This window comes from Podarcis erhardii (assembly GCF_964252035.2).
Source record: "Podarcis erhardii genome assembly, chromosome: 17".
Taxonomy (NCBI): Eukaryota; Metazoa; Chordata; class Lepidosauria; order Squamata; family Lacertidae; genus Podarcis; species Podarcis erhardii.
This window is the reverse complement of record NC_138515.1, coordinates 29,216,762-29,236,138: the sequence shown is the minus strand read 5'-3', so window position 1 is coordinate 29,236,138 and position 19,377 is coordinate 29,216,762. Positions and strand designations below refer to the sequence as shown.

The 19,377-nt window shown below is 46.1% G+C and overlaps 1 protein-coding gene across 2 annotated transcripts in view; it reads left to right on the top strand.

Moving 5' to 3' along the window:
* Nucleotides 1-13,488: 13,488 nt before the first annotated feature.
* Nucleotides 13,489-19,377, top strand: part of CORO2A (coronin 2A) — a 59,372-nt gene continuing 53,483 nt past the window's right edge. Inside the window, exon 1 of one of the 2 annotated variants that reach the window (XM_081845192.1) lies at nucleotides 13,489-14,109. In XM_081845192.1, the coding sequence (XP_081701318.1) occupies nucleotides 14,095-14,109 (15 nt within the window). In that variant the 5' untranslated portion in view covers nucleotides 13,489-14,094. Of the gene's footprint in view, nucleotides 14,110-14,378; nucleotides 15,031-19,377 lie in introns of those variants that run through there. The other variant, XM_081845191.1, reaches the window with a different exon arrangement.

The window sequence follows — 19,377 nt, the reverse complement described above, 5'->3', positions numbered from 1 at the left end:
TTTTCTGGATTTGTAAAGAATTGGCGATGTGGTACATATATGCACGTACACAGAAACTACCAAAAATCACTTGCTGGACAGGATTCCTGATCCGCCTGCTTAGAGGGGATATTCTCATGTTTGCTTAGCACCCTGTCCATGAGTTTTCAGATATTTCACATCTTCTCTCCACCCCCACCCCCAATTGCATGTACTTAGTGTGGCTCTACATTAGGTGCTCACCAGTAGAAATCAGTTTAAAATAAAACTATGTAGAAGTGCCATACTGGCAAAAAAAATGCCAAGAAGTGGAATTCCTTGTGTTGAAGCAACAGTGAAACTTGAGTGTGTACAGACTATTTCTTTACAGGCTAGTAAAAGGTAGATTGCAGGGACATGTGTGGCACTGGGTTAAACCACAGAGCCTAGGACTTGCCAATCGGAAGGTCGGCGGTTCGAATCTCCGTGACGGGGTGAGCTCCTGTTGCTCGGTCCCTGCTCCTGCCAACCTAGCAGTTCAAAAGCATGTCAAAGTGATAGTAGATCAATAGGTACTGCTCCGGCGGGAAGGTAAAAGGCGTTTCCGTGCACTGCTCTGGTTCGCCAGAAGTGGCTTAGTCATGCTGGCCACAGGACCCAGAAGCTGTACGCCAGCTCCCTCGGCCAATAAAGCGAGATGAGTGCCGCAACCCCAGTGTCGGTCATGACTGGACCTAATGTCCAGGGGTCCCTGTACCTTTACCTCTTAAAAGGTAGATTAAGCATTCCAGGGAAGGGCATTCTCTTGATATATTGCAAAAAAAATCTTGCTGGTCTCAGGATTCTAACTATTTTGATAGATGGGGCAGGTCTATCTGCTATTCATTCCCCCCCCTCCCTGTGCTATTGGGACTGGTTGTGCTAGGGTGCCCATGTATGTCCAGCTTCACAGCGGTTTTTGAAGGGTATTCAGAGGGCAGTCCTCTGCTTGAAAGTGTCGTCATTATGAGGGCTGTCCTGTCCAAGGCTGTGTACAAAGCATACATTTAAAGCAGCCCCCGCCCCCCACAAAAAGAATCCTGGAAATTGTAGTTTACCTCTCACCGAGCTAAAATTTATAGGGCCCTTGACAAACTACAGTTCCTAGGATTCTTTGGAGAAAATGTGTTTTAAATGTTTGAACACCTTCCTCGTTCTCTTAGAATGGCAATAGTGCCCACCTGGGAAGTGCCGGAACTGAGTTCCAGTGACTTTTGGCTGGGGGAAAAAATGCCCTGGTTATGTCCCTCATTTACTTTTTCTTTTCAAATTCATTTTGCACATATTTACTCTTCCCCTGTGCCATTCTGAATGCACTGTATTTATGTATTTATTGTTTATGTGTTTCCTTTTGACTCCAAATGGGATTCCATGCCAATTCCCAGTGTTTCATGGGGTCCTAGGCCTCCTGAAAGATCCAGGGTTCACAAATAGCTTTTATCTGGTGCATTTCCCAGTCTGTGCTGGGAAGCTGGTCATATGCAGTTGCAAATTGGCAGGTTGCGAGTTGAAACCAAGTTTCAAGGACCACATCTCAACACATGAACCTACCTGGACCCTGAGATCATCATCTGAGGCCCTTCTTCATGTGCCTCCTCTGCAAGAGGTCTGGAGGGTAGCAGAACGAGAATGGGCCTTTTCTGCAGTGGCTCTCCCCAGGGTGGTTTGCCTGGCGCCTTCATTATACCCCAGGCAAAAACATTCCTCTTCAACCAGGCTTTGGGTTGACTGACACCTTTTAAATGTGCTGTGGGGGGTGTGAGTATTGGTTTGTTTTTGTTCCTGTTTTTATTTTGTGTTTTGTGTTTTTTATATTGTAATTTTATGTTGTGAACTGCCCTGAGATCTATGGATAAAGGGCAGTATACCCATTTAAATAATAATAATAATAATAATAATAATAATAATAATAATATAAAAGCTGAATTAGAGCAAGGTTGCATTTTAGGCCAGTGCTAGAGCTCCTAGCCTCAAGGAATTCTTTATACAAGGGGTTGGGAAAACTGTTCCTGCTAGAGGGCCACATTGACTTGCGAGGCAACCTTTCAGGGGCCGCATGCCCGTCATAAAAATGTGTGGAGCAACTAGTGTTCATTTAAACTTTGCACAGAAGAGATTCCTTCAGCACTCATTTGCTCATCCTTTCTTATCCAGGTAAGCAAGAAGCATTATCGGAGTTCAGGGACACATTTTAGCCAGGTGAAAACACTAGAGGGTACACAACAGGGGTGCTGAGGCCTGGGGCGATTCCTGAGGGTCAGACAGAGACCCAGAGGGCTGATTTCAGCCTCTGAATCCCAGGTCAGCCAACCCTGCAGACCCAAAGCAGACCATAACCCAACACTGCATGCTCAGGCAGACAGCAGGTGTGCAAAGTCTTCAACTAAAGCCTTTCCCTGCTTTTAACATCTTTTTAACTGTCAACTGAGGACTGGACTTCACCAGAAAGCTAGTCTCATGTTTCTCTCATCCTCTCAGGTTAACCTTTATATCAACTGGATTTCCAGTGTGTTTTGACAACATTATCTAACATGTTTTTTTAAAAAAGGAGGCGCAGGAAAGCTTTTGCTACCTGTACGAAAACATCCAGGGTTGTTGTCAAAGGTGCTAGCTAAAGAATAGCTTTACATCTGTCTTAAAGCGAGTAATCTTTGCCTTAGTACTATAATATTCCTGGAATATAATATAATATTATTCTATAATATTCCTTAGTACTATAATATTCCTGGAAGCACTTTTCCTTTGCACTGAATTGGCTGCTAACTTGTACTGCTCCTTGAATAACAGCTTCCGTGGCCTCTACCTTTTATGTTACTGGTGAAGAATATATATTGGTCGTTCTTATCTGCACTGTCACGTACATGCTGCTTCATGTAAGCTCCACAGGGGAGAAATAAATGGAGATAATTGAGCAAGAGGGGATCTGCATTCTCTGTTTCTTTTTCTGCTTTCCACTCTGCCATCGGTGATATTAGGATATTGTCTGCAAAAAGAGCTGGGATGTGTGTGTGATTGTGCACCACTTGGTGACTGGTAGCTGAATGTGCGAGCTGACTATCGAAAAGTATTTGTATCTGAGACATTTAAGCAAACAGATCTGTATAAAGAGACCAGATTTCAGACAGTTGCCCATCTTTCTTGTGTTTATGGAAGCAGAGATGTACCTAGGCTCCCTTGCACCCTTGGCAAGGTCTGGATTGGTGCCTCCACAGCTGGGAGACACCATGGATTAGAAACGCTAAAAGTTTGCTTTTGTCGCCTTTCGTGCTCCGCCAATGACTTCCGTCGTGGTCATCGGGGTCTGCCCTGCTTCTCCTCCATTGGTCCATCTGTCTGCCTGTCTTGACCACCAGGTGTGGAACACACTTCCACCCGCAGACAAGCCTCAGCTGTTTGACTGCGTGAGCTTCGGGTGTGGAGCACACTTCCACCCACAGACAAGCCACAGCTGTCTGAACATCATGCCCTCTATCTAACCTTTGTTCTCTTAGGGTCTGCCATGCCCTGTCTGTGACCTTTGTCTCCTTCGTCATACATCGTGCAAGGGGAAAGTGACGCGGTGGAAACAGGTGCCAAAATAACTTTGTACCACCCCCACGATCTCGGGATTGGAAGATGTGTAAAGGTCACAGTCCAAAATGTATCTGACTGGTTTTGCATACTGAGCCAGTGTGGTGTAGTGGTTAAGAGCGGTAGTCTCGTAATCTGGGGAACCGGGTTCGCGTCTCCGCTCCTCCACATGCAGCTGCTGGGTGACCTTGGGCCAGTCACACTTTTTTGAAGTCTCTCAGCCCCACTCACCTCACAGAGTGTTTGTTGTGGGGGAGGAAGGGAAAGGAGAATGTTAGCCGCTTTGAGACTCCTTAAAGGGAGTGAAAGGCAGGATATCAAATCCAAACTCTTCTCTTCTTCTTCTGCTAATAAAAAGAGCCTCGGCAGAGCTAGCTGGCAGCTTGCTTATGCACAGCTCACCTGCATTACCAACTCCCGCCTCATGTCTTCACTTCCCTTCCCTTCCTTTTTCCTCCTGCAACTCTCACCTGCTCCCTCTTTCTTCCCTCTCCAGGAGCCTGCATGCATCGCCCAGCCTCCTGGACCACCCTTCGGAGCGTGCAGGCTCCTAGCTACTCCAAGCCCAAGTTGAGTAGTACAATTTTTCTGCCCCCCTGAGCCTGCACCCTTGGTGGGGACCAGCCTCTAGGGGCACCCCTGTATGGAAGGTCAACTCCTCATGTGCTGCCAGTTGAGTCGAGTCCTCTGCCCACTGTACAACTGGGAAAGGAGGTGGGGAGAGACTTTGCCTTCCAGTGTTGAAGTTTTAAGACATTTAGCCGCCCTTCAGCTCTCAGTAAATCTCAAGGAGGTACTCAAAACCGTATTTATGCAGCTGATGACCTTTCACCAAAGTAGTGACTCAAGCACAGGGCTCTGTCTTCTACAATTTTTGCAGCTGTAATACACACAACATCCTGGTATCCTCCATATGCACTGAATGGACGGAAGTTGCAGTCCATGAAATTTTATTTCTGCTATTTTTCTCAATGCCTGGCCCTCACTGGTCTGGTATAGCGCTTCTTGTTGATCCTTATCTGTTGACCATGTTTAAGAGATTTGGAATGTCCCACAGACTTGCAGACCTCTGAGCACACCCAGATTCCTTTCTTTTTTTTAAAAAAGTTTTTAACCCCAGTGTAGACATTATGCTACAACATGTTTCAGCACTAAGCTGCTCAGGAGGCTTATCAGAGTTGACTCGCACACCCTTCTCAACATTTTGGCTCTTCACAGGTATTATTCCGAAAGATGTGAAGACCCTTGGAAGAAAAAATGGTGGGGTTTTGCAAGGCAAATCTTCTATCTCACTTGTACCATTAATTACTTGTGAGTCAGTTTGAAGAAAGAATCCAGAAAGTTTATTTACTGCAGAAAAGTGTTATAGCAGGATAACTCCACAAAGGCTGGAACATCCCTCAAATGCTCAGATTATTTATGGCTTTCTTACACAAAGCATCACAATATTTCCTCCAGTCATATGCATTCTCATGACCTCATTCAAAGTGTTGTTAGCCAGAACTTATTTAGTTACATTTCATTTCAGTGCGCCTGCGCTTCTAGCATAAGCAAATTATTGAGATCGGTTGATTTGCTGCCATAGTTCAACATCTACTGTGCATAAGCATAGCCTCCACATGGATACATTTTGCCGCAAAAAGCTTTTGTGCTTTGTATTGTGCGTTTTAAAGTGAAATGCTTCTGCAGCATTTTCTTAGCATTTTCTTAAAGCAAAAGGCTACTATAAGTTCCTTATCACAATTCTGGAGCCCTTGGGGCCCTTCCTGCAGGGGGTCCCCAGGTCCCCTCATTTTTCCATTTCCCCCAGGACTCCACATCCTTAATAACAGTGGTACCTCGGGTTAAGAACTTAATTTGTTCCGGAGGTCTGTTCTTAACCTGAAACTGTTCTTAACCTGAAGCACCACTTTAGAAGAGGAGGAGGAGGAGGAGTTTGGATTTGATATCCCGCTTTATCACTACCCGAAGGAGTCCTTAGGGCAGTGATAAAGCGGGATATCAAATCCAAACTCCTCCTCCTCCTCCTCTTCTTCTTCTTCTTCTTCTTCTTCTCAAAGCAGCTAACATTCTCCTTTCCCTTCCTCCCCCACAACAAACACTCTGTGAGGTGAGTGGGGCTGAGAGACTTCAGAGAAGTGTGACTGGCCCAAGGTCACCCAGCAGCTGCATGTGGAGGAGCGGAGATGCAAACCCGGTTCACCAGATTACGAGTCTACCACTCTTAACCACTACACCACACTAGCTAATGGGGCCTCCTGCTGCTGCCACACCGCCAGAGCACGATTTCTGTTCTCATCCTGAAGCAAAGTTCTTAACCCGAGGTACTATTTCTGGGTTAGCGGAGTCTGTAACTTGGAGCGCCTGTAACCTGAAGCGTATGTAACCCAAGGTACCACTGTATTCCCCATTGACTTTCTCTGCACCCATCACTGGCTCCCCCCCCCTTCAAGGTGTAATAAACCAGGTGTGAATAGACCTCCTGCTTGCCAGATCTACTTTCTTCTGTTTTTTACTAGAACCCAACAGCAGAGTGCGCCTTCACAACGATTGGGGTGTGCAGAGTGTTATGTACTGAAGTTCTCACCCTGGGCCAGCAGGGGGATACTGTAGATAGTTATGCAAATGAAGGATCGAAAGTGACGTTCAGTGATTGGATAGTTTGTATGCAAATGAAGGATCGAAAGTGACGTTCAGTGATTGACTAGTTACAGAAAATGATTACTGTTGCATTCTAGTGGAGCTCTATATAAGCAGGCTGACTGAGCTCCTCAGTTCAGTTCTGTTCCAGCTTACAAATAAAGAGCTGCTTTGGAAGAATCGCTGTGTCGTCTGATATGTTCGCCCACAACTTAACACAGAGGGTGACAGATTTGAAGGGCGCATGTCTGTTAAGTCCTCCTCACACTGCCCTGCCAGTGCTGCCCAGAAAAAGGTACCCGGAGCCATCACCCTGGCATCCCTCCTGCCCCGCTATGCCCCTGCTAGAACTCCAAAGAGCCAGGTTTCAAAAGTCATAATGGCCAGAATTAAAGAGCAAGGTGCTTCTGAGTGCTGGAATGTGTTTTCAGTATCAGTCCTTTTACACAAGAGTCCACTCTGGGTCACCCTAATCTTTATTAGTTTCAGCCACCTAATTTAAGGCGGGAGGAGGCATTTTTGTTGTTCCCACTGCTAAAACAACTGAGAGTTTAAAAAAACAACAACCAACCTTGCTGATCTATTACAATCAGCTAGAGATCTACCAGCAGATCCCACTGCCCCTGAAGTAAACAATGCAGAAGGGCCAGACTGCCTGCTTGGTCAATATTGCAGCAACCTCTAGTGTTCCCACCTGCAAATGCAGTCATTTTCTAAAAAAACCCAAGTTGAAATAGTGCCTAGGAAAATGAGCAGTACCCTGCTGGCCCCAAAGCAACCATAATAGAAACAGAATGCCAGTTAGAACCTCGCAATCAAGTATGAAGGCACTAGCCTTCCATACTGTTTATAAAAATTAACGGAGGCATTTATCCTCTTTCGCACCAGCTGCCAGAAAGGATGGGAGGAGCAGCTGATAGACAGGTGTGCAGGAAAAGGTAACAAATAAGCCTCCAGGTGTCTGAGCGAGGAGCACAGCTTCAGACCGTGCAGCTTCTAAAATCAAGAGCCATGCATTTTGTTCCAAGCCACAACATCTGTGATCCACTTCTGCCTTGCCATAGTAGATAGCTACACAAGAGATTAGCAGTTGCAATGATCATATAGGACCGTCAAATCTAGTGAAACACTTGCTATAGCTCTTTTTATTGGAAGTAAGTTCATTAACTGGCCCAGGCTTGGGCAGGCCGCATATTTAAGATGCTTACGTCTCAAACCCTCTGGCCTGTCACAAATATTTGCCATAGCTACTCTATGCACCTTTGGCTAAGAAATACTAGCAACCTTGCAAGAAATGGATGATATATCCCAGGGACTATTGATATAAAGGATGCCACCACATTTACCTTATTTTTTGCACAATAACACTCACTTTTTTCCTCCTAGAAAGGAAGGGGAAATGTCTGTGCGTGTTGTGGAGGGAATGCCTACGGGTGGCATGCCTACGGATTTTCCTCCTCTAAAAACTACGTGCGTGTTATGGTCGGGTGCGTGTTATAGAGCCAAAAATACGGTATTTATTTTGTTAATGTCTCAGCTCATCTTTGGTCCTCAGACCCAGATATCCTTAATGCTGGAGTAGATTATCACAGAGCATCAGCTCATCCCTGGCCATATAGGAATTGTTGACCCTTGGCCCTTAACATGTAAAAGCAGCAATCCTTTTCGCACCCCCAGATTTTGGAGAAGGGCTCAGCTGATTATTATTATTTGTCAAATTTGTTAGTTGCTTTATCCTAACAATCCAAAGCAACTCACAACCAAACAAACAAACATTACAACGAAAACCTCACACAGATACATTAAAGCCAGCGGGGAGATGTTGACACCAGTCGATACAAACAATGTAGAGCTAAATGAACCAGTGTTCTGATAAGGGTAATAACTGTGGAACTTGCATCTGAGTAAACATGCATGAGGATTGCGCAATATCATTTTGCTCTGCTGTCTGGAGTCAAGGTAAGCTGGAAATTGTGGGTGGCTACCTACGCTTTTGGGACGTGGGTGGCGCTGTGGGTTAAACCACAGAGCCTAGGACTTGCCGATCGGAAGGTCGTGGTTCGAATCCCTGCGATGGGGCGAGCTCCCGTTGCTCGGTCCCTGCTCCTGCCAATCTAGCAGTTCAAAAGCACGTCAAAGTGCAAGTAGATAAATAGGTACCGCTCCGGCAGGAAGGTAAACGGCGTTCCCGGGCGCTGCTCTGGTTCACCAGAAGTGGCCACATGACCCGGAAGCTGTACGCTGGCTCCCTCAGCCAATAAAGCGAGATCAGCGCCGCAACTCCAGAGTCGTCCGTGACTGGACCTAATGGTCAGAGGTCCCTTTACCCGTTAGCTTACCTACGCTTTGATCCTCCTTCACACGCAACTAGGTGGGAGCGAAAAGTCCATACAGACAACAAGAATGAGGCGGGAGCACTCACATGCAAAAGTGTTACCCAGAATCCTTTGCAGCATACCAGACGCTCAGAGGGTACTCAGCTGAAAATTGGGAGGGGCAGGGGGTCTTAGTAGGCATAGGAGGAGTGTTTGAGGGCCTATGCATGTCATTTTGGGGGACCTCATGAGTGGGCAGAAGATAGAATTTAACATAGCTGGTCTGATCTGTGACGGTTCACACATTCTGCTTATGACGGGTAGGGCGTTAGGCAGCCTGTCCTGGACTTTTATCTCTGTACAAAGTCTGTTGGTGATAAAGCAAGTATTCTGTACACACACACCCAACAAGCTTCTGGAAATCACGCCAAGCATTCTGTAACTTGATTTTTAATCAAAGATAATCTTTCCTCCACACTTTGTTTATATTATCTGGCTGCTGCGGCTTATCTAAAGCTTTCGACTGTGCAATAAAGGATCCCGCCACAGAATGAGATCTGAGGATTTAGACAGGTTTTAATTCTGCCCTTTGTATTTGGAAGGAAATGGGGCACTGGGGCAGAGTGGTCCAGCTGTGCACCTCCTTGGCTTCAAAGGCAGGCCAAGACAGTCTGTTGCCCTCAAGCAGCTGTGCTGGGTGAGAATTGAAGGGTCCTTTGCAACACAGATCTTGCTATCTTACTTACAAGCGAAACTCAGGTTATATAAGTGAGGTTGGGCTTCTGCGACAGGCACACCTGCTTCACTCACCTGTACTGCCCCTGAAAACAAACAAACACACAACAGAAGTTAGTACAGTGGTACAGTCATACCTCGGGTTGAAGTAGCTTTGGGATGAATATTTTCGGGTTGAGCTCCGCAGCGGCCCAGAAGTAATAATAATAATAATAATAATAATAATAATAATAATAATAATACCACCCTATACCCACAGGTCTCAGGGAGATTCCCAAGATAAAATCACAATATAAAAACACAAAACACTACTGTAATAAAAACAAAAACAAGAACAACCCAATAAACTCCCCCTTCCTTAACACATTTTAAAAGGGCATTGGATGTCAGTCAGCCAAAGGCCTGGTTAAAGAGGAATGTTTTCTCCTATCTCCTGAAGAGGTACAGTGGTACCTCGGGTTAAGAACTTAATTCATTCTGGAGGTCTGTTCTTAACCTGAAACTGTTCTTAACCTGAAGCACCACTTTAGCTAATGGGGCCTCCCACTGTCGCCATGCCGCTGCCATGAGATTTCTGTTCTCGTCCTGAAGAAAATTTCTTAACCTGAGGTACTATTTATGGGTTAGCAGAGTCTGTAACCTGAAGCGTCTGTAACTTGAGGTACCACTGTATAATGTGGTGAACCTACCTGGGGAGAACATTCCACAAACAGCGAGGCAGAAAAGACCTGTTCTCTTGTTGCCACCCTCTGGACCTCTTGTAGAGGAGGCCCAGAAAGAAGGGCCTCAGAAGATGATCTCAGGGTCTGGGTAGGTCCATTTGGAGAGAGGTGGTCACTGAGGTCCGTAAAGCCCACATCATTATTCCCATGTTACAAAAGGGGGAGAGAGAACGGAGTCTGAAAAACAGTAACTTGCTTAAGCCCACCTATTGAGTTTGTTGATAATACGAAATTTGAGCAAGGGACTTCCCAACTCATAACACTTATCCACTTGTAGCAGCAGGAATGATGAATCTGTGGCCCTCGATTGGTTGTTGAAGTCCCATCAACCGCAACCAGCTTAGCCAATGGTCAAGGGTGACAGGAGTTGAAGTCTAGCAACATCTGGAAGGACATAGGTTCCCCATCCCTGCACCACAGCTTTGTTGTTGTTGTTGTTTAGTCGTTTAGTCATGTCTGACTCTTCGTGACCCCATGGACCAGAGCATGCCAGGCACTTCTGTCTTCTACTGCCTCCCGCAGTTTGGTCAAACTCATGCTGGTAGCTTCAAGAACACTGTCCAACCGTCACCCCCTTCATAGATCACTGCCTTGCCGTGGCGAAGGGGCTTGAATAACTCAGAGAAGCTATGAACTATGCCGAGCAGGGCACCCAAGATGAACAGGTCATAGTGGAGAGTTTGACCAAACATGATCCACCTGGAGGAGGAACTGGCAAGCCACTCCAGTATCCCTGCCAAGAAAACGCCATGGACAAAGACCACAGGCACCACAGCTTTACTAGATACCAACAAGTATTTAAGCTTAAAGGGATAAAGGAAGAAACTTGGGGGGGAGGGAATAGTTAGACAATGTATTCTGATCCTTTTCATATGAGAACCCAAGACTTTTACAAACACATATTGTGACACACAATATGAAATCAATGTTTTGGACTAGGGAAACACGACGTGGGCTACTCTAGGTGGTGCCCTTGTGGTGTTGTTGAACTTCAGCTTCCATTAGCCCAAGCCAGTATAGCTGAGAATCAAGGATGATCAAAGTTGTAGACTAACCATCTTATAGATATCCTGGATTTACACTGGATAAGGCCCACCTCTGAAAGGAATGTGCTATGGTTCAGATTTCTTTACTGGTAAGTTTAGAGAGTGGCAGTAAAGATGTGTTTAAAGACTGCAGTATGATTTATTGCACGGGATATTTTTTAATCTAATGAAAACCACTGTGAATTTAAAAAGTAATCTGGTAATGCTTTGCAGAGGTTGCATTTAAATGTGAGTGCTCACTCATGTGACATGCGGGTGTGTGTGCGATAACCCAAAAGCATCTTCTACTTTAAGAGAAAGCATCTTCAAGAGGTAAGAACTAGGAGCAGAAGCAGTTTCTCTATTTCTAACTGTTTCCACCACCACCACCCAGCTGCTCCCCTCCCCAAGGGATTCAAAACACACATTCACCTGAGAAAATGCTTTTCATCAGAAGGCTAATTATGATATTCAGATCAATGGTACTGTCTTAGATGACGCTTAAAAAGTCCCCCTTCTCAAATCACCCTAAATATTAAGCAACAATAGAACTCAATCTTGGGCAGGTTTGCATTTTGGTGCAGGCGCCTGGAACAGTCGTGAAATGTGGTTTTGGATACTATCTGTGGATAGTATGTGGAGAATCTTCATTTTAAAACACACACATAAAAATAACAGATTGGCAAATCAAATTACAGGAATTGGTGGAGATGGCTCAACTGACTAGCAAACTCGGAGGAAACTCAAAGCAAAAATTTGCGGGAAAATGGGATGGTTATAGAAGATATGTTCAAAAATATAAAACCTCAGGTTAAGTACCTCAGGTTAAGTACTTAATTCGTTCCAGAGGTCCATACTTAACCTGAAACTGTTCTTAACCTGAAGCACCACTTTAGCTAATGGGGCCTCCCACTGCTACCGCGCCGCTGGAGCCCAATTTCTGTTCTCATCCTGAAGCAAAGTTCTTAACCTGAAGCACTATTTCTGGGTTAGCGGAGTCTGTAACCTGAAGTGTATGTAACCTGAAGTGTATGTAACCTGAGGTACCACTGTACAGTAATAGTTTTGACTCCGTGCTAGCATTTGAGTGACAAATGAAGTAAAAGGAGGTGGATAACAATTAAGCATTTATTATGTTTTCTGAATGTATTGGAAAATTTATATAGAAAGGTCTATTGCTTTGTGTACATTCGATTGTAAGATAAAATATATGCAAAGGGACTTGACAGGAAGTCAAGTTGAAGAAAAGATTTTGTAAGATAAAAGAGGAAAAGATATTTAGTTTCATTATTATCATAATTTGTGTGTGTGTGTATGTATGTGTGCTTTGTATGGAATGTTTGGGAGGAAATAAGACGGCAAATAACAAGTAACAAACTAAATATTGATGTATGTAATTTTTATTTCTCAATTATATTTTGTGGTAGTATGGTTGTAATTTTTTTTTTGTAACATAAAATCATTCAATAAAAAATATTTTAAAAACACACACACACACACACACAGAGCTTTCTAGTTTTTGTGATTGTGAAAGGTTTTTATTATGCAGAGAATACCCAGAGTCCAAAAAGATAGTTGAGTAAGAGCTCAACAACTTTGTCCGGATGTTCACTTGGCAACCTAGCTTCATCATTGTGCCCTTTCTCCACTGACTGCTCCCATCAGGGCCTTCTCTGCTGCAGCCCCTAAGTTGTGGAATTCCCTCCTGCAAGAAGGCAATTCTTGGCTTCTTCACTATGAATGCTGAAGACATACTTCTAACCTGCAGAAATCTTCACCCCATGTGGGGCTCGAACCCACAACCCAAAGATTTAGAGTCTCCTGCTTTATGTGTGTGTTCAGAGCCCACCCTATTCCTGTGATTATAGTCTGTTTTAACTGTTGTTGGTTTTCTTAACTGTTGTAACCTGTCCTGGGACCTGCTGTTGAAGGGCTGGGAATGAGTGTAATAAATAATAATGACATATCCTTCAAGGATAAGGAAAAGCAGGTCATTCTGGGATCAAGTCAGAAACCGGGGCGGCTTCTATAAATCTGGGGGCTGTCCTTGGAGAATAGGGACATTTGGAGGGTCTCTAACAACAACAACAAATTTATGTAACCTCGCCCATCTGGCTGGGTTTCCCCAGCTACTCTGGGCGGCTCCCAACAGATTATTAAACACAGGACAAAACATCAAACATTAAAAACTTCCCTAAGCAGGTCTTCAGATGTCTTCTAAAAGCAAAACCAGAAACACAATAAGCAAAAACCTAAATAAATTATGCAAAATAGGTTTACATAAAAAAATAAAAAATAGGTTTACATAAAAAAGAAAAGAGAATAATGGATGCAAAACAGTTTTCAAAAACACAAGAGGAAAAAGAAAGCGACGCCAACCATCGCGCTGGTTTCATTTGCGTAATTCGTACCGATTGCAGAATTGCGACCCGCGCAGAGCGCGCGCCCGGCTTAACCCTTCGGCGCCCGGGTTTCCCCAGGGAGCCGCCGCCTCTCTTCCCCGCAGGGACGGGATTTCGGGCTGCCTCCCGTCTCCGCCCACCCGTCATCATCCACAATGCAACAACCGCCGCCTCTGCCGAGGTTTCTGAGGCAGCTTTGCCGGACTCCGAGGGCGGCACACAAAGGAAGCGGGGGGGGGGATCTTGGCCTGTCCTTCTTCTCTCCTGGCTCCACCCACCACCCTTTCTCTCCAAGCGCGCGTGTGAACCCTGCAGTGACTTTGCAAGCGTGCGCTCTGCCCGGGGAGCGTGCATGCTGGAAGCAGGCAGATTTTGATGGGTTTTTAATTTTTAATTTTTTTAAACTGGTGTGTGGGTGACAGCAAGCAAAGGCTTTCCACCCATCCCCAAATAGATATATTTATAAATTCACGATCAATGAATGAAGGTGATTCCATGATCCCGCAGCACCAGTACCTGTAAAAGGGATGTGCTAGGTGTGCTCTGATACAGGAGGAAAAACGGAGGAGGAAGAAAAGTCTTGCGGTGCAAGAGCAGGCAGGATCAGAAATCTTTGCTGCGGAGAGAGACGGCTGTGAGCAGGGCGGGCTCGCCAGCCCTTGGACGCTGCACCAAAAACCCAGGCTGCATGACCATCACAAAGGTAGGAAGAGGGAGCGGTGCAAAAGAGGGACTAAAGCCACGCACCTGCTCTTGAAACCGCGTCGCAGGTGCCAGGCATTTTGCAAGCATTTTGCAAGCGCCAGCCCAGATCCCGTAGTTCCACTGCTGCGTCGTGCTTCCGGCATTATAAGGCACTGGAAAAACAAAACAAAATACGGGGGGAAGTCTTGCAAATGTCCCTGAGTGGCTTGGTGGATCACTCTTAGAAGGGTGGATCCTTCCGACCCTGCATCGTTCTGGATCTGAGGGGCGGGGCGAAATCACAACATCAGCAAAAAATGCTTGCATGAATTTGACAGCAACATATACTTAGCTATCAAATCGTCGCCGCCCTCCAGCCCCTTTTTAAAAAAATACATCTGTCGGGTTGGGTGAGTTGCAACATTCACGTTTGCTCAGGGTAGAGGGGAGCCCTAGCTGATTCCCACCCCAGTCCTTGTGTGTAAAAATAAGAAGCATAACCCACCAGCAAGTTCTCCTGGGCAAGGAAACGCTTTTTCAGCCTGCAAACGAATTGGCACATTTCTTGTTAAGATCTGAGCATATTAGAGGAACGGATCTCAACCCTATCTTGTTCTAGATATGCGGGGAGGGGAAAACATTAGCTCTTGAGAGAAAATAAAATCGTATTGATTTAGGGCTGCCAACTTTGATTCCAGGAACAGAAGGCCGAATGAGGCCAGAGCCTGGAGGGATCTGTTTCACTGGGGTAGATCTCCTGAGCACGCCTAAGCTGGCCTTGCAGTTTGCTTGCATTTCAGGTCACCTGCGGCGAGTAGAAAATCTACTCCAAGTGACGAGCCATCAAATTTATTTGCCAATTGGAAGAAAGTTGGTTCTGCTTTTCATTCAAGCTGTCGGTGTCAAGTCCCGCCCCCCTCCCCCGAATTCTTCCTATACGGTATGCATTTCCAAACGGTAGCCATTTAATTTAATTTAACCATTGCTTTCCTACCCACCTAATGCCAACTAACTGCTCCATTGTTCTTGCAACCAGGTGGTTAAACATGCCCCAAAGGGTGGGTTGTTTCAAGTCTTTCAGTGCATCCTTATTGGTGAAAACAGGCTTCCAATCTTCCAATACTGCTTGTTTGGGGCAAAAGGATGGTAGTTACTCTGGAGAAGATAATTCAGAGTCCAGGTCTGATATTGTCTGTGTGACCTCGGTATGCCCTTCTGTGCCATGGGCTTGTTGCAGACGTAGATAAGGTGGTTGACTAACACAGTAGGATAGATTTATTGCCCTGACTTTGCCCTGGGGGCCAGGGAGTCTTATGGAGGATTTGCAACAAGAGTATTGCTGTAACTTTGCCCTTGAGTTCAGGGGAACCTGATGAGTGTGCAAAAGGATTATGATGTTATTATTTTCAAAGGAGGTTTTGTCTGCAACTGAGAACCACATGAAGGATAATAATTGTACTCTAGTTCCATAGAAATTCTTTTGCTATGAGAATGGGGTGGCTAGACTCAAAAGAGAAGACTCCTGGACTTTTAAGCAAAAGAAGCAGAGTGCATTCCAACCGGTGTAGCGTTTGTATCTGGCCATCCTAATGGGTGCTAGGTGATTGCTGAGAGATGGGGCTTAGTGTCAGTTGATCCAGCTATTAACTGTTGGGTGCTAATTACCCAGTTCTGGAGATCATAAGAATTGCTTTGTTGGATGAGATCAATACATTGAGCTCACTGTGGCCTTCTAAGTGCCTCTGGGAAGCTCATTTGCAGAGCATGAAGGCAGCAGCTATCCTTCCATGGTGTTTTCCTCCAGTGTCTATGACACCATCTGGAGTTTGAGAACCATACCTAGCAATGGTTTGCTTATTTAAATGCCTAACGTTGCTTCCCCCATAAAAGAGCCATGTGGTAAAACCAATAAACATTTTCTCCAATGATGAATAAAAGTTAGGAAGCCAACAGCCAAATACTTGGTTAGTTATTTAAAAGCGAAATGTGAACTTCAGCCTTTTTTGTGCCTTGAGCTCCTGGTCATGGGCACCATTCCTCTCCCCCCCTCCCCACCATTTCTTTCCCCTAATTTTCCTTCTGCTCCATCCATTGGCAGCATTCCCTAGTTCCAAGCTTTTAAGCCTGGACTCCATTGCTTTGGCCTGCTTCCTTCACCACCCCAAGTTCTCGTTTGCTAGGAGGTCCTCCTGTTCCTTTTTCATTAGTCCTGTTTCCCTGCCCGTCTATAGGATCTGAGCAGCTCTTCTTGAGAGATTTAGGGTTAGAACAATGCAGTTCTTCAGCCTGTCTTGCCTACCATAGTGGCTCACCTAGAGACTTCTCCTCTAAGCCACGGTATGTCAGGGCTAGGCTGTGAGCAGCAATCTGAGATGAGCCAGGGACCAGAGAACAAGCTACAAGTCAGGACCAAAGAGTAAGTGGGGTGTAGTGGTTGAAATGCTGGACTAGGACCTGGGAGACCAGGTTTCAAATCCCCACTCAGCCAGGAAACTCACTGAGCGACCCTGGGCCAATTCCTGACTGTCAGCCTAACCTACCCCATCCATTCTTAAGGAAATCAGCCCTGAGTGCTCACTGGAAGGACAGATCCTGAAGCTCAGGCTGCAATACTTTGCCCACCTCATGAGAAGAGAAGACTCCCTGGAAAAGACCCTGATGTTGGGAAAGATTGAGGGCAAAAGGAGAAGGGGATGACAGAGGACGAGATGGCTGGACAGTAAACTCGCAGCTACCAGCATGAGTTTGACCAAACTGCGGGAGGCAGTGGAAGGCAGGAGTGCCTGGCGTGCTCTGGTCCATGGGGTCACGAAGAGTCGGACACTACTAAACGACTAAACAACAACAAAGCTTTGGGCCTCTGGGATATAGTGCTGGAACTTTCCTGTTCCACTCATTAGGCACCGTGGTTTTGTGGGGTTTCCCCTTAGCTCAAATTACCAGGTGGTTAATTAACACCGAACTTTCCTTTGGGGAGTTGAAGTATGCTCACCAGGGAGAAGCACACTGGGGCATGGGAGCCCATAATAAATGTGACACACACCATAGAAATGGGTGTGACAATGTTAAGGGCAGGCCTAGGCTGTGCTTGAATCGAGGCAGAGGTGTGTGCAGATTCTCTGACCCGGGACTCTGAGATCAGTAGCTGCCTCCAGCAGGGCAACTAGCAGAAAAGTTTGTGCTCTGTTGTTGCCCAGTCAGTGGCAGAAGGTTTGGTGCCTTGTTCTCACATCAGACCTGGCCAATCTACAGGCTTCGTGTGCTCTGTTACTTGGAGAGGTTGATATTGGCTGCGTACCTGTGTTCTAGATGGATATAGGACACACAGTCCAGGGTCATTCTCTGGGACCAGGACATTCCTGCTTCAAGCCTTGAGGCTAAGCAGAGACCTGTGCAAGCCTTTGCTTTGGGAAGTATATGATTGTGCATTAACTGTCAGATGCATGTGGTTCATGGAGAGGGGGATAATGAAGCCACAATGGCAAGCCCTGCCTCCACCGCTGACATTCACTGGGTCCACATCAGTTGGTGTGGAGCTCCCCACAAATACAGATGCGTGTGCATAGATCTCATGATGGGAGTTCCTGGTTGGACAGGACCACCTTTTTACGTGGAAGAAGTATACATGCTAGCCAAATGCACAGGTGGCATGGTACATGGCTGTTGCACATGCCAGCAGTGTTAGATAAATAAGCTAGGTGCCAAACCCTTCAGCCGGGGTTACAGTTGCCAAAGCATAATGTCTAGTTGCCATTTTGGGGGCCAGAGGGCTCGAAAGTCATATTTTCCAATAAAACTTACTGGTTCCTGAAATATAACAGCTAGAATTCTACAGCAGGCATAGGCAAACTCTGGCCCTCGAGATGTTTGGGATTACAATTCCCATCATCCCTAGCTAACAGTGGTGAGGGATGATGGAAATTGTAGTCCCAAACATCTGGAGGGCCGGAGTTTGCCTATGCCTGTTCTACAGGATTTGCTGCTAGTGTGTGAAAACAGTCAAAATCCAAGGATGCCCAGGCATGCACCTGCAGATGATGGAGACATCAGATACCATCCTAGTGCCTGGGCATCTTCACTTGGTTGCAAGTGGCCAATAAAGGTAAAGGTAAAGGGGCCCCTGATCATTAGGTCCAGTCGTGACCGACTCTGAGGTTGCGGCGCTCATCTCGCTTTATTGGCTGAGGGAGCAGGCATACAGCTTCCGGGTCATGTGGCCAGCATGACTAAGCCACTTCTGGCAAACCAGAGCAGCGCACGGAAACGCCGTTGACCTTCCCACCAGAGCGGTACCTATTTATCTACTTGCACCTTGACGTGCTTTCGAACTGCTAAGTGGGCAGGAGCTGGGACTGAACAATGGGAGCTCACCCCGCCGCAGGGATTCGAACCACCGACCTTCTGATCGGCAAGTCCTAGGCTCTGTGGTTTAACCCACAGCGCCACCCGCATCCCCTAAGTGGCCAATAGCTGGGTACAAAATGTGCCTGGCGAATTTTGAATGCTGCATGTCAGCAGTGAGGCATGGCCGGCCCGCACAACCCCAGATCTTCCTCCCACACGCTTTCAATGCATGCGTATGTGTGCGCCTTCTGAACCCGCCTCATGTTGAGAAGGCTAGCAAGCCACTGTCATTTGATTCCTCCACCCTGCATCTTCACCCACAAAGCACTCCACACGTGGTACAGTACTCGTGTTGAGTGTAGGATCAAGCCCTTGATGAACAGCTGTAATGTGAAGTTAATGAAAGGTAAAAGGATACTCAAATAAGTTCATTTTCATTCCTCAGGGTGTAAAATGATCGTTGTGCCGGCGGCCAAAGAGAGGCTTTGTGCAACACGGCACACAGTTGATGTTGTTAGAGCTGGCCAGGAGCTTTCCGTCTTGTGGCTGTGATTAAGGCTGGAGAGTGAAAGAGACACTGTAATCCTATATTGATTTACTTAATGCTGGCTGGTGTGACATCTAACTGGTTTAGTATCACTGGCTATGCAGAGAGCTGGTTCTCTCTACAGCTTTCGCATCTCTGACATGCAATACTGATTTTATTTTCTGTTGCTGTCATATGCAGCTCGGTTGGTTAGAGTGTGCTGCTGATAACGCCAAAGTTGCAGGTTCGATCCCCGTATGGGACAAACTGCATATTCCTGCATTGCAGGGGGTTGAACGAGATGATCCTCAGAGTCCCTTCGAGCTCAATAATTATTTGTTTCTAAGTGTGATTATCACTGATGCTCTGTTGTCTTGGGATAGATACATGCCTCCTCCAGTGGCAGGCAACCTTCAT